Source organism: Cervus canadensis, chromosome 7 (genome assembly GCF_019320065.1).
Source record: "Cervus canadensis isolate Bull #8, Minnesota chromosome 7, ASM1932006v1, whole genome shotgun sequence".
NCBI lineage: Eukaryota > Metazoa > Chordata > Mammalia > Artiodactyla > Cervidae > Cervus > Cervus canadensis.
Genome location: NC_057392.1, coordinates 12,864,991 through 12,878,260, shown reverse-complemented (window position 1 = coordinate 12,878,260; position 13,270 = coordinate 12,864,991). Strand labels below are relative to the sequence as shown.

The window sequence follows — 13,270 nt, the reverse complement described above, 5'->3', positions numbered from 1 at the left end:
TTACCATCCCTAATCCTTAGAACCACAGGGCACCCGTTTTTGGAGTTTTGAGCACGACTCAAAGATCACACCAGAAATTAAAACTGTAGAAGTCCAGGATTCAATAATCCTGGGAGGGAAGAGAAGCATTATCATTCCCAAAGATGGAGGAAATAATAGGATACAAATTCTTACCCATAAAATGGGATTAAGAAAACCCACATCCCAGGATCTAGGGGAGGCTCAAGTTGCATAATATATGTGGAAAGTACAATTTAAATATTACCTGAAACCTACACTGATGACTGAATAAATATGCACAGATCCCAAAGCATTTACTAGTTACTGAGGTTCTCTTCAGCAATTCAACAGTAGGTGGCACTCTTGTACCACCTCAGAATTCTTGAAAAGCCTGGGTATGCAACGATGTTGCAAGCATATACATATTCAGTGGTCCCTTCAATGAGCAAAGCACTATGTCAAGCGGCCAGAACAAACGTTTGAAATCCCAGATTTATGAGAGAAGGATGGCGCATTTGAGGATCAACCCTTGTTACCTACTAAAATCAGTATTTACATAGCTACAGCACATGAGGTAAAAAGTGAGATAAAAATGTACATTTGCTTGCACTTAATAGTTTAATACCAGTCTAAATAAATTATCTCATTTAATTTTCACAAGCAAGTAAAATTAGCAGATATTAACTCTGCTATAGAGTTAAAGTTAGAATTTAGGGCAAAGATCATCATTTTCTTTCAAAGCACTTGTTATAATTTATATCTATGCATGTAATTCATTTATTCATTCAACACTATTTACTAAGTGTATATTATATGCCAGAAACTGTGCCAAGTGCTGGCGATACAGTAGTGAACACAATAAACAAAGATCCCTACTTTCATGAAGCCTACATTCTAGCAGGGATTTCTGGTTTAATATCTGTTACAGCAGACTATAAACTCCATGAGAGCAGGAAAAGTACCTGTTTGTTCACTCCTTCCTCCCCAAAACTAAAGCCAAGGCCTGACCCAAGAGGCCTCAAGTGGGCCCAACTGAGCCTTAGTGAGAGCTCAATTAAAACTTATTGGATCAACCAATAAACAAACAGAGAAAAACACACTTTCTTCACATAGAAAGCTATAAAGCACACAGAATGGTTGCTTCTGATATGAGCTACTGATACGTAACAAAAGAGGCAAAGAATTACTGCTCTAACAGAATGGCTTCCTGCCTCTCTCCACTCATTCCTCCTCAACAAATTCTTCACGCAATATTCACTCAGTGATAGCTATTAGACACCAGACACAGAAATGAATACAGGGAAATAAAACGGCCTCGTCGCCAGTCATGAGATAATGGAAAATGAAGATACTGCCAAACAACAAGTTCAAGCACCCCACAAAGGAGTGAGTTCTCCTACATTCAAGAGCCAACAGGGAAAGACTATGGGGCAGATAGGGCAGAGGCCAGTCCCTCTGTGCAAAGACTTCACAGAAGCTCTGCTTCTCCAGAACACACTCCCCTGGCACAGCAGAGACAGAAAAGATGAGCTTGTACAGTCAGCAGAGGGTGAGCCGCACACATGGGCTCCAACTGCCGCTGGCACGAGCACCCCTTAGGCAGTTTCGGTCTCTGCCTCTAAACGAGCTGTGCAGAACGGGACCCTGGCTCCTGAGCGTCAGGAATGGAAGAACTCGCTACCACCCCTGTGCAAGGAACTCCGTGCAGCCATGGGCTCCAACAAACCTCACAGGGCTGTTGTCAAGACTAAGGGAATTAATGGATATAAAGCACGTGGAACAGTGCCTGGCACATAACAAGTGAAAAAAGAAGTGAAAGTGTTAGTTGCTCAGCTGTGTCTGGCCCTTTGTGAGCCCATGGACTGTAACCTGCCAGGCTCCTCTGTCCGTGCAATTCTCCAGGCAAGAATGCTGGAGAGGGCTGCCATTCCCTTCTCCAGGGGAGCTTCCCAACCCGCAGATTGAACCCAGATCTCCGGCATTGCAGGCAGTTTCTTTACCATCTGAGCCACAAAGGAAACCAAATATAAGTGCTTTATACAATTACAATACTGAGTTACTACAATACAGCTATTACAACAATTGGCCTTCCCTTATGGCTCAGACAGTAAAGAATCTGCCTGCAAAGCAAGAGACCAGAGTTTGATCCCCGGGTTGGGAAGCTCCCCTGGAGGAGGAAATGGCAACTCACTCCAGTATTCTTGCCTGGAGAATTCCAGGACAGAGGAGCCTGGTGGGCTGCAGGCCACGGGATCGCAAAGACTCAGTCACAACTAAGCGACTAACACTTTCACTTTCACAACGACGAGTCCTTCCTGTTGCTCTGCTCTGGTTCTAGCAGCACAACCCTGAAGAAGTTATTTAATCTCTTCAAGCCTGTTTCTTCATCTTTAAAACAAGGACAGCATCATACCCATAAGTGGCTGTGAGCATCAGATAAAATACTACACATATACGGCCTGGTTTAGTACTAGCTGACAACACTTGATGAAGTGGTAGTCATTGTTATCTCACAGGCCCCAATGCAAAGAGAAGAAGCAAGTGCCTCAAATACTATTAGATTACTACATGGGAAGTTTCTAGTCACCACTGTTAGCTTGCTGTCAAGTAATAAGTAACGGCTAGTAGAAAAGGCGGAGAAGGCAATGGCAATCCACTCCAGTACTCTTCCCTGGAAAATACCATGGACGGAGGAGCCTGGTAGGCTGTATGTAGTCCATGGGGTCGCTAGGAGTCAGACACGACTGAGCGACTTCACTTTCACTTTTCACTTTCATGCACTGGAGAAGGAAATGGCAACCCACTCCAGTATTCTTGCCTGGAGAATCCCAGGGACGGGGGAGCCTGGTGGGCTGCCATCTATGGGGTCGCACAGAGTCAGACATGACTGAAGCGACTTAGCAGCAACAGTAGAACAGGCAAGAGTTGAAGAAGAAATCAATCCATTAGTACCAGTACACTGCAACTTTCTGAAAAGAAAAAGCCTAATAATGGCACTTTCTATATGCAGGGCTTGTTCTAAGAGCTTACAGTTTTATTTCACTAGAACTTAACAACATGCTTACTAAGTACGTGCCATGATAATCTCTGCTTTAGAGATAAGGAGAACCAAGACATAAAGAGGCTACAAAACTTCCTCTGGGCCACAAAGTTAGCAAGTAGCACACCCAGAATTCAGAGGTGTGCTAGCTCCAGTCCATGCTCTTGACCACTAGGCTGTACCCTGAAAACAAGTGATGATGAAAGATGCTTCTCATCAGGCATCATCTGGAAATCATTGTCAAAAAACTAGAGAGAACTGGCACACCAATCAATGGGTGGTAACGAATTATTTCAGCAGCAAAGGTATAAGCTGCACAGATTCTTAAGTTTTTGTACAACTCTGACCTGGCTGTACATGGTTCAGAGCCCTCACACACAAGCAAACCCTCAAGAAGAATGTGTTTATCAAGACTAACTCTGAAATGCTATGCCTCCCAGTGACCTTTAACTCTGCCATATCCTCTCTCAAGAGGTCCAACAAAATGTTCCTGTTACCTCACGACCCGCTTCGCTCCTTCTCTAGAACACCCAAATCTAATGAACACAATCATACACACAAAGCGTATTCTGAAACACCTCTTTTCTCACTCTGACCTCCTTTCTCTTCTTTCTCTGCTCAGATAAAGAAAGTCTAACAGAGGGGACAGAGAGTACTCAGGGGCAGGAATTAATCCAACCAGCCTCCCCCATTTCCATATGCTTACCCCACTATATGTATGACCCCACATAGGACTGGGGAATCAGCAGTAAGATGCAATGCTTCCTGACTGGAAAAAGCTTACATTCGAGCAGGAAAGACAAGTACATAAGGAAAAGGTACAGTAATTGCTACCAAACAAAGAGAAAAAGAGAAACAGAGAAAGAAAGAGAGACAAAAAGAGGAGGGAGAAATTGATGGTTGGGGGGCTTGAGAAAGAGTTCATGAGAGAAATGGCGATGGAGCCGAGATGTGGAGAATGGAGAGGGACTGAATTCACAGCAAATACGGGGAACAAAAGAAGGCATAAACAAAAGTCCTGGAGGGCAAAGAGCAGAGCAAAGGTGAGGAACAAGCAATTATGTGACTGGAGCACGAGAGGCAAGTTCAAAGAGGAAGGGGTGCCTATCTCCACAATTTAAAGGAGGACACCTTGAAAGCCAAGTCACAAAGCTGAGAACGTCTTCAGTCAGCAAGCGGGAATCAAGAGGGAAACGAGAACTGTGGACTAGGAAAATAAACTCATCTATCATTTCATCCTTACCTCTCACCCTATCCTGTCTACAACGTACTTCTAGTCATCCTGACTCACCCAGGCTGGGACAAGCTGCTATATTCCCACACTGTAATACATATGATCAAATTTATATACTTGTATAAATATGGTTAATGTCAAAGATTAAATACTTGAAGCCATGATAGTATATCATTATTTTTTTATTCCTAGCACTTAGCTTAATAACTATCACAGTGTATCTCAAAGGCTACACATTAGAGTCACCAGGGAAGCTTTAATTAAAAAAAAAAAAAATACTGAACACCCAAACACCACCCTAGACCAATAACATCAGAATTTTTGGAAGGGGTGTTGATATATTTTAAAAGTTTACCCATGACTCTAATAGGCAATCAGGTTGAGAACTAATGATTTAAATCATAGCAGGTTCTCAATAAATGTTAATAAACTGGATGGATGAATGGACGAACGGATGGATAGTGACGGAGGGGTGAGTGAGGAGGAAAAAGCAGGGCTATTCCTATAAGGCACTAGAAGTCTAGAAGACAGTCATGTCAAAGGGGATAGAAAAAAAATTGATCTCTACTTTTTCACCAACTAATAAACTGTAATTTCTGATTGTACAACTTTTTAAAAATAAAACTACAGAGAAACACAAAGACAGCATTTTTCCTTTGGCCAGGGCTTAATCACCCTCCCTTCTTCCCCTGCACCATTGTGCACCGCTGAGCGTGGGTGTGGGTAGGCTCCCACGTATATGCAAATGACTGCATATAAAAAATAAAAACTTTTTTCCTTTCCCCAAAGATGTACGATACCTGTCATCCAGTTCAATCCTTTTCATACTATGAAGGTGCAAAACAGCTAATATTATTGCTACAAGAAATATAACTGCACAGCAAACCCCTACGCTGATATAAAACACACGCGTAGAAGTGGTTGGCGCTGCGTGTACAGGATCATCTGAAATAAAAAGGAACAGCACATTAAGCTTTTGAAACAAATGTCATCAATTGCTTTGTGACCCACTATACACAATGAGTATCCTGTTCTTTGTAAAAGAGATCTTCATTTCACATGTCCATTTTTTGATAAGATCAGTTACCAGTAGTGTGTTACTATAAATTCATACAATTTGAAGTGCTTTTGTTGCAGTTTTAAAAAGGGTTTTTAAATAGAACTTTTGGTTAGTTAGTACAATTCACAAGTGGCATACACATAATAAACCATCTATCTATAGTCATGCTGTCCGACAGGGAAAGGCTCTGCAGCCTGCCATGCAGTACCGTAGCCACTGGCCACCTGAGGCTACTAAGCACTTGAAATGTAGCTAGTACAATGCAAGAACTGAAGTTGTAATTCTATTTCACTTTCATTAATTTAAAGTTAAATAGTCACATATGGCTAGTAATTACCATACTGGACAGCAAGCTCTACAGACCCTTCCTCGACAGTGGCGTCTGGTGTGAGAGATGAGACATCTTTTCTGCCAATGACCACTCCTCAAAGGGGGAGGAATATACAGCAGAGCAGCCCATGAGGTAAAACAAACTTCTTTCATCTTTTTCTCTTGAGAGTTAAATTATTTTGCCTATCTGTTTTTAAAAATAAAAGCAGGAGAACAAGACTCTACTCATGAAATAATATTCATCTTAAAGTTATTCAAAAAGAAAGCCTCAGCAACAGAGGAAATAATTTAAAGACACAGAGATACATGCACACACATACACACAGGAGCAACAGAGAAAGACACAGAAACAAAGATCCACATGATAAGAGCAAGCAGAATGGAAGACAGAGAAACAGAAACAGAAATGATGTAGCTGGAACTGGTGTAACTGAAGATTGAGTACTCCCATCAGCATTCTACTGAAGAATCTGAGTTTTATCCTAAATGATACGGGAAGTCACTGCAAGCCTTCAAGCAAAGGAATAACACACAGAAGGATACTTGAGAAAAAGAAACACAAAGATGACTCTGCATGCTACATAAAGAATACTGTGGGAGGAGCAAGAGCAGAAGCAAGAGCACGCCAAGCAAGAAGCAGCCACGGCCTGGACAAGGGTGTTGTGGGGAAGGTAAGACGCTCATGGACAGGGAAGCAGAGCCCACAGGGTTTGCTAAAGGGATTATGCCAGGACAGAAAGAAAAAGAGGAATCAAAGCTTTGGCTTAAAGAATTAGGTGGATAAGGTACCTTTATAAAGAGGAAAAAGAGGCAGGTTGGGGAAAGAGAGAATTAAGAGTTTTGTTTTGTCCAAGAGCACCTGTACACGTCTATGTGGAGATGTCAAACTGACAGATACACAAATGCAGAGTTATGGGAATACGTCAGGACAAAAGATATAAAAGCGACAGCTTTCAAAATTAAGATTGCTTTCTAAAATTTAAACTCTGAATCAACAAATAATAAACCAGCACAGACTGATGCAGAGACCAAATGGCTTTTGGAACAGCTATACTTGACCTGCAGTCTGAATGAAAGCAGGACTTTCCTTAAGAATGCCAGGGGCCACTCAATCTTGAAGGGCTGGGAAAGGAAGGTCCCAGAGGTTGATGCTGGCAGCATCCATCTCAGCACATTCCAGGGCGGAGGAGAGGACACCGCTCTGCTGGGCACAGGCCCAAATGCACCCCGCCTGATGCCCTTTGACTCCAGACTAGTGTATGCGCTGCTCCCACTCCCTCACTGACTTGGCACCTGCTACCACCTGGTCCCGCTTCAGGTCTCAGAGGAGACGCCACCCTTCCTCGGGAAGCGGCCCCGCATCTCCTCACAGAGTTACACACCCTCCTCCTCAGGGTCCCGAGCACCCTGTGCTGGCCACGCCGCAGCCTGCTACAGGGTATCGTTACCACTGCTCATTGCCTGTCCACTTCCTGCGGCGCATCACAAGCCCCAGGGGCCTACAGAGTCCGCTTTGTTCACGGTTTAATCTTCTGCCTCAATCACACCACCTGGCGTGTCAGTGTCTTGGTAAATGTTAGGTAGATGGAAACAAAGAAAAGGAAGGGAGGAGAGAGGGAGCAAGGGAGAGACCAAGGATATACAACACTCTATTCTCCTTCTCAGAAATAATAATCCTAAGCATAAAGGGAATGGATAAAATCACCGGAATTTTAAAAGTAAGCTTGGAGAGCAGTGATATTTTAAAAAATAGTTTAATTTCTTCTCAAAGCAAATCCAAATGAAATATTTTTAAAAGGCAGATAAATCTCATATTATTTTCTCTTTAAAAATGGTATACATTGAAATATCCAGAACTATTCAATGTAACCAAGTACAAAATCTAACTACCAGTTTAGAAGAGAGAAAAACATGTTAAATGGCACCATTAAAATGCAGATGTGGAAAATTCTGTTAGACATATGAGTCAATTTCTTCAACAAATAAATGACAGTGAAGGGAAAGGGGTGGTTTCTGATTAATATAATACATGTCAACCACATACAGTGTAAGTAGGCTTCATATGGATCCTGATTCAGGGAAGAAACTACACACAGACAGCTTTGAGACAATCAGGTTAATGGGAACATGGATTAGCTCTCAGAAGACATTAAGGAGTTAGTTTTGTTACATGTGATAAATAAATACAAGTAAAGAGGTGTTGGATGATTGTGGCTTGTTTACTAGTGGCTTTTAAAAATTCTTTACACTGAAACACTTATAGGTGAAATGGCATGAAGCCTAGGATGTGCTTTAAAAAATTCTACCCTTCCCTACCTACCCACCTGTCTGAAAAAGGAAGGAATCAACAGTACAGGAATGGCAAATATTGATGATTACTAAGGAGGGTGATGGTCACATGGGGGCTTATCAAAATATTCCTTTGACTTCTCTATTTTTGAATTTCTCTTCCCCAATTCTTTTTAGTTTACTTCCATAAAGAGAATCTAGTAACATTTTAAGATGCTGCTATAGGACAGCTTCAGGAAGAGTAAGACTTAATGATGCATCCATATCAGAAAAGGAAAAAGAAGTCTAAGTTATACAATCTTACAGAACCATTACCAAAAAATAAAAACCTACGTTGAGTTTCTGCTCTGTAGGTTTAAACATGGATCTTTCAGCTTGTATTTTCACCTGGATGAAACTAGCCGAGAGCTGCATCCAGGCCATGAATTAGATTTTCTAACTTTCTGTTAAACAGATGACGATCTTAACACATATTTCACATTCATACTTTAATTATTGCCACTTGAAATGATGATATAAATTCTTGCTTATAGAAGTTTTTTAAAATTCTACTTTACAAAATTTTCAATATTCAAATAGTTCCATCCAAATATACCATTCTAGAAAACATCAGTTACATAAGTAGCATGGCATCACTTAATCTTTTGGCAAATTGGAAACCACAAAACCTCCAAGCTTCATGAAATCAAGTCTATTTGCAATCAATTATTTTTCATCCCTAATGATGGGAAAAGATAATACAGTAACACTTACAAATAGTTCTGCTAGTGTTTTTGTCCAAGGCTGAAGTTTTTACTTCTTCAAGTTCTGAATTTAAAAGGAGATAAAAGATGCTTTAGAAATTCTTTTCCATGAAAATCCTTATATATTGTAATTAAATTTTCTGAATTTTTTCTAACAGTTTTATATTCTAAAAGAACACCCTGAACTAAGTAACGAGGTATTTGTTGCAAAATGGTAAATGCTACATTACTATTCTGATAATCATCACTATATTCCTCAATCAACAGCCTATGCCTATATTAGCCAATTACATTTACTCAGTGAAAAAGGGTTTCTGTGGTCAAGAAGTCTGGGAAAGCTTACATACTATAACCTCTGTGGAGGCTAACAGTCCACATTAGGAGAATGTAAAGGCACTGAGGAGTTTCAGAATAATGAAACTTGTCTGAACCAATAGTTTCCATCCTCGTATGATAAAGGAAACTTTTCTTGCCAGTACCACCAATTAACATTCAATACAGTACATGCATGTTTTCTGTTGCAGAACTTTTCAAACAGTACTAAGTTGGAAAACCATATAAATAAATATATTAAGATCACATACTAAAGTAAGAATCATCAATGTGAACTTGAAGATTAGGGTGGTCAGAAGTACAACCACCAAACAAAAAGGCTGGTTCAATATTAAGCTTAAGTCTAAAACAGAATAGAAAACTACATCAAGTTAGTTTTCATGTACATAATAAAGAAAATGGAGAGGGTATGCAATCATTCTGAGTATCAGCCGAGCACTAAACCTCAGTGGGCACTAGTACTGGTGTGCTCCGCAGACTCCGTCACCCCTGGCCAGCATTCTGCCTTTAAGCACTGACAGTTGAAGCGCCATCGTACAGGCAGCGCCACCTCCCGAGGGACCAGGAACCACCTGCTCTGCACTCTGTATCTAAAGTCCAGTTTGGCTTTAAAATTACATGAAAGGGCGGGCGTAACTGGATATGCAAGAACTGACAAATGTACCAAAACACCAAAGCTAACATGGGGCTAACTTTTCATTATAAAAATGTCTATTCTGGATAAAGAAGTGGTGAAAATACACACACACACAATAAAATAAAAAATAAGAAAATCCTACCATTTGCAACAACACAGGTAGACTTTGAGGACCTTACGCTAAGTGAAATAAGTCAGACAGAGAAAGACTATGAGATACTCCATGATCTCACTTATATTTGCAGAACAAGAATTAAATTTTTTTTTTTTAATCATAAGAGAAGAGATTAGATTTGATATTATCAGAGGCCAGGTGTGAGGAAAGAGGAGGACCTGGAGGAGGTAGTTAAATGGTACAAACTTCCAGTCACAAGATAATTACTACGGATACAATGTATGCATGGCATACATTATGTGTTATTCAACAACATATGTTAACTGTATGAGTATGTGAGAGTTGTTGAGGGAGTAAATCCTAATTTACTAAATTCTCATCACACGAAAAAATTTTTTTTCTTTTTTTGCTTTCTCATTCTATTGTAACTACATGAAATGATGAAGTGGTTGTGTTTGCAACCCCAAGGACTGTAGCCTGCCAGGTTCCTCCGTCCATGGGATTTTCCAAGCAAGGATACTGGAGTGGGTTTCCATTTCCTTCTCCAGGGGATCTTCCCGGCCCAGGGATTGAACCCGGGTCTCCTGTATTGCAGGTGGATTCTTTACCACCTGAGCCATCCGGGAAACCCACATGAAATGATGGCTGCTAAGTAAACTTACTGCAATAATCATTTCACAATGTATGAAAATCAAACCACTATGCTGACACCTTAAATTTATACAGTGATATATGTCAATTATATCTCAATAAAGCTGGGGAAAATATATAGAGAGAGGAATTGTTCACTCTTAATTAAAAGATTAAATGAGAGCTAAAAAGAAAATACCCATTCTAATGCAGTACCACTTTTTTGCTGGCACATATCTGGACATTAGCCATTTTAACTCTGGTTAATGAACACCTGCTGGCCTCAGGCGTTCTCATAACACTCAGCACTAGCTCTGACTAGGAAATATGTTAAGAGACAGTTTGACAATGAAACAAAAGCGCAGGTTTGCAACCCAGCTCCACCACTTATTTATCCGGCCTTGGCACGTTGGTCAGACTCTCTGAGCCTCGGCTTCCTCCTCAGAAACTGGAGATAATGAGAGAAGCTACTGCCTCAGGCTGCTATAAGCATTAAATGGGTTTAATGTGTTTGTGAAGCACTTGGAACATGGTTGACACTCAGCAAAACCCAAACTCAGCATGTTTTCTTTAGTACTTATTTTTCTACCTTAGATACTAACCAGTTCCACCACTGTGATGGGTAAATTCAGGTCACTTTAATCTCTATGGAACTTAAAGTGAGTGGGCTGGATTAGATAACCTTTAAGGAGAATTCTAAAATTCTTGCTCTATGAACTCATGTGCTGAAGCTCTTTCATATCTGCTGCAATTTCTTGAGTAACAGATTATTCAAAGCCAAAACTACCAACAATTAGTTAGGTATCCACATATAGTATTTTAAATTTCATGGTAGTAGATTAATCTAAAATCAACCCACCTACCTCTTGAAACAGGTTACTATGCCATTTTATAGATGGGAAAAAAAAAAAAAAACCCTGAAACTTAGGTTAATAAAAGGAAACCTATTCCAATACCCCACCAAGGGCAGAGTTGTAATTCTAACACATTTTTCTGGGCCCAGGGCAATGTTTCTGTATAAAAGTAATTCATAAAGGAAACATAGTTAAACACACCATTACTCAGGGGCCCCTATCTAAAGTCTGTGATTTCTTTACCTCTTCGGCTATTCCTGCTATTTCACATTCCTAAAGGAAAACATTCTTACCAATTCTGACAAAAGTTTTGAGAAAGCAGGGATTGAGTGGGGCCTAAATGAGATTCCTAACTAGAAGCTATCATGGTGATTATTTCAGAATTTCATCAGTTAGTGCTCTCTTTTCTTATTTGCAACTATAGTCAAGATTGGATCACAAATCTGTAAAAAGACGACAAAATCTATTTTTGATCTTCTCACATCTATATAAAATACATACTTTGGTAAATAAATTTCTTACTTTTATAGCACATTTTCCTTCGTTTAAAATTTAAGACTGTAAAGTTTTTTGAAGAATTTACTGTCAAGTTGAGCTGCATGAGTATCATAACCTCAGAATCTACTTTGCCAGTACAGGAAAGCTCGACCCGAAACACTGTTTAAAAAAAAATAAGAAAAAATATTTAAATTTTCTAAAAATCAACATTAATGCCCCATAATTTAGAATTTATTTCTGTTGCAATAAAACTAAAAAATAATACATTTACATAAAATACTAAGCAAAAACTTTCAGAGAATTTAGACTACACAGCTTTGAATATAAAGTACTATAAAAGTTAGCATTAAAGAACAAATCAAGACAAAGGAAGAGAATTATTTTAAAATTTGTTCATGATTTTTAATACACCAATTTGTCTCCTAAATTCTCTTATTACCATATAGTAAAGCTACAAAATCATAAGGCAAACTCCACTATCTTACCAGTCACAATCAACACAGTAACCACAAAAATTACTTGATAAAAAGGAAAGACAATTTCACCACCAAAATGCAATTATGTATTGTTCTTAAGAAGAGATTAAATATAAAGCTGTAAATGAAACTGATAAAATTTTACCTATGAATTAAAAAACCTTTCTAAGCAGAAATTGCTTTAATCAATTACCACAGCAATGGGATAACAGACTTTGGTGCATTTTTTTTTTCAACCTTTCAGTTTAAGACTCTTTCTACGAATTTAGAATGCATCCTTCTACCATCTGTATCAGCGTATGAACAATACTGGCATTTCTGAATTTCTTTACTAGCCCATAAAAATTAATCAGCCTTCTCATACTCTCTTAAAGCTTAGATTAACATATGCTACTAGTAACAGTGAGTAAGAAAGTTTCATAACACTGGGGCGTATACTTTCAAGTTTTAAAACTTTTCATTTTCTTTAAATCTCACATCTTCAGGAGCCCTTCTCAAAAGACTGGCTCAAAACAAACTGGTGTAAACATGATGCATATCCTTTACTCAGACGTGTCCTGAGAGCCTATCCTGTTCAGGTGTTACACTAGGCACCAAGGATAGACAGCTGAAAAAGACAGCTCCTGCCCTCAGGGGGCCACAGGCTAGCAGGCATAGACAAGGACAAAGAATTACAAAATAATGTGATCAATTTTAAACAGTTAAATACAAGATCTTACAGGGCAGGAAGAAAAGAGTTAACAAATGGAGGGAGAGGAGGCAGGGAAAAAAAGACTAAAGACTTTGAGTCTTGTAGAATATTTAATATGAACAGAAATTCAGATGCAGGAAAGATGAAAAGATGGTTCCAAACACAGAGATCAGCATGGGCAAAGGCCTGGCTCTGAGAATCGCAGGCAGCCTGGCACTGCTGGAGCACTGGGGCAGATCCAGCAACAGGCTAGACAGACAGGCAGGGGCAGATGCTAAACTCGGCACACCAGCTGGAGAATCTGGAAGGTACTCAACTAACGATGAGGGTGGGGCATTGA

The 13,270-nt window shown here is 39.7% G+C and overlaps 1 protein-coding gene across 2 annotated transcripts in view; it reads right to left on the bottom strand.

Moving 5' to 3' along the window:
- The window catches only part of RYK (receptor like tyrosine kinase), a 118,305-nt gene that overhangs the window by 66,641 nt on the left and 38,394 nt on the right, over positions 1-13,270 (bottom strand). For both annotated transcript variants that reach the window (XM_043474369.1, XM_043474368.1), the window contains exons 4-6: positions 11,788-11,922; positions 8,707-8,760; positions 5,075-5,219 (exon numbers count right to left, since the gene is read on the bottom strand). In XM_043474369.1, the coding sequence (XP_043330304.1) occupies positions 5,075-5,219; positions 8,707-8,760; positions 11,788-11,922 (334 nt within the window). The remainder of the gene's footprint in view (positions 1-5,074; positions 5,220-8,706; positions 8,761-11,787; positions 11,923-13,270) is intronic.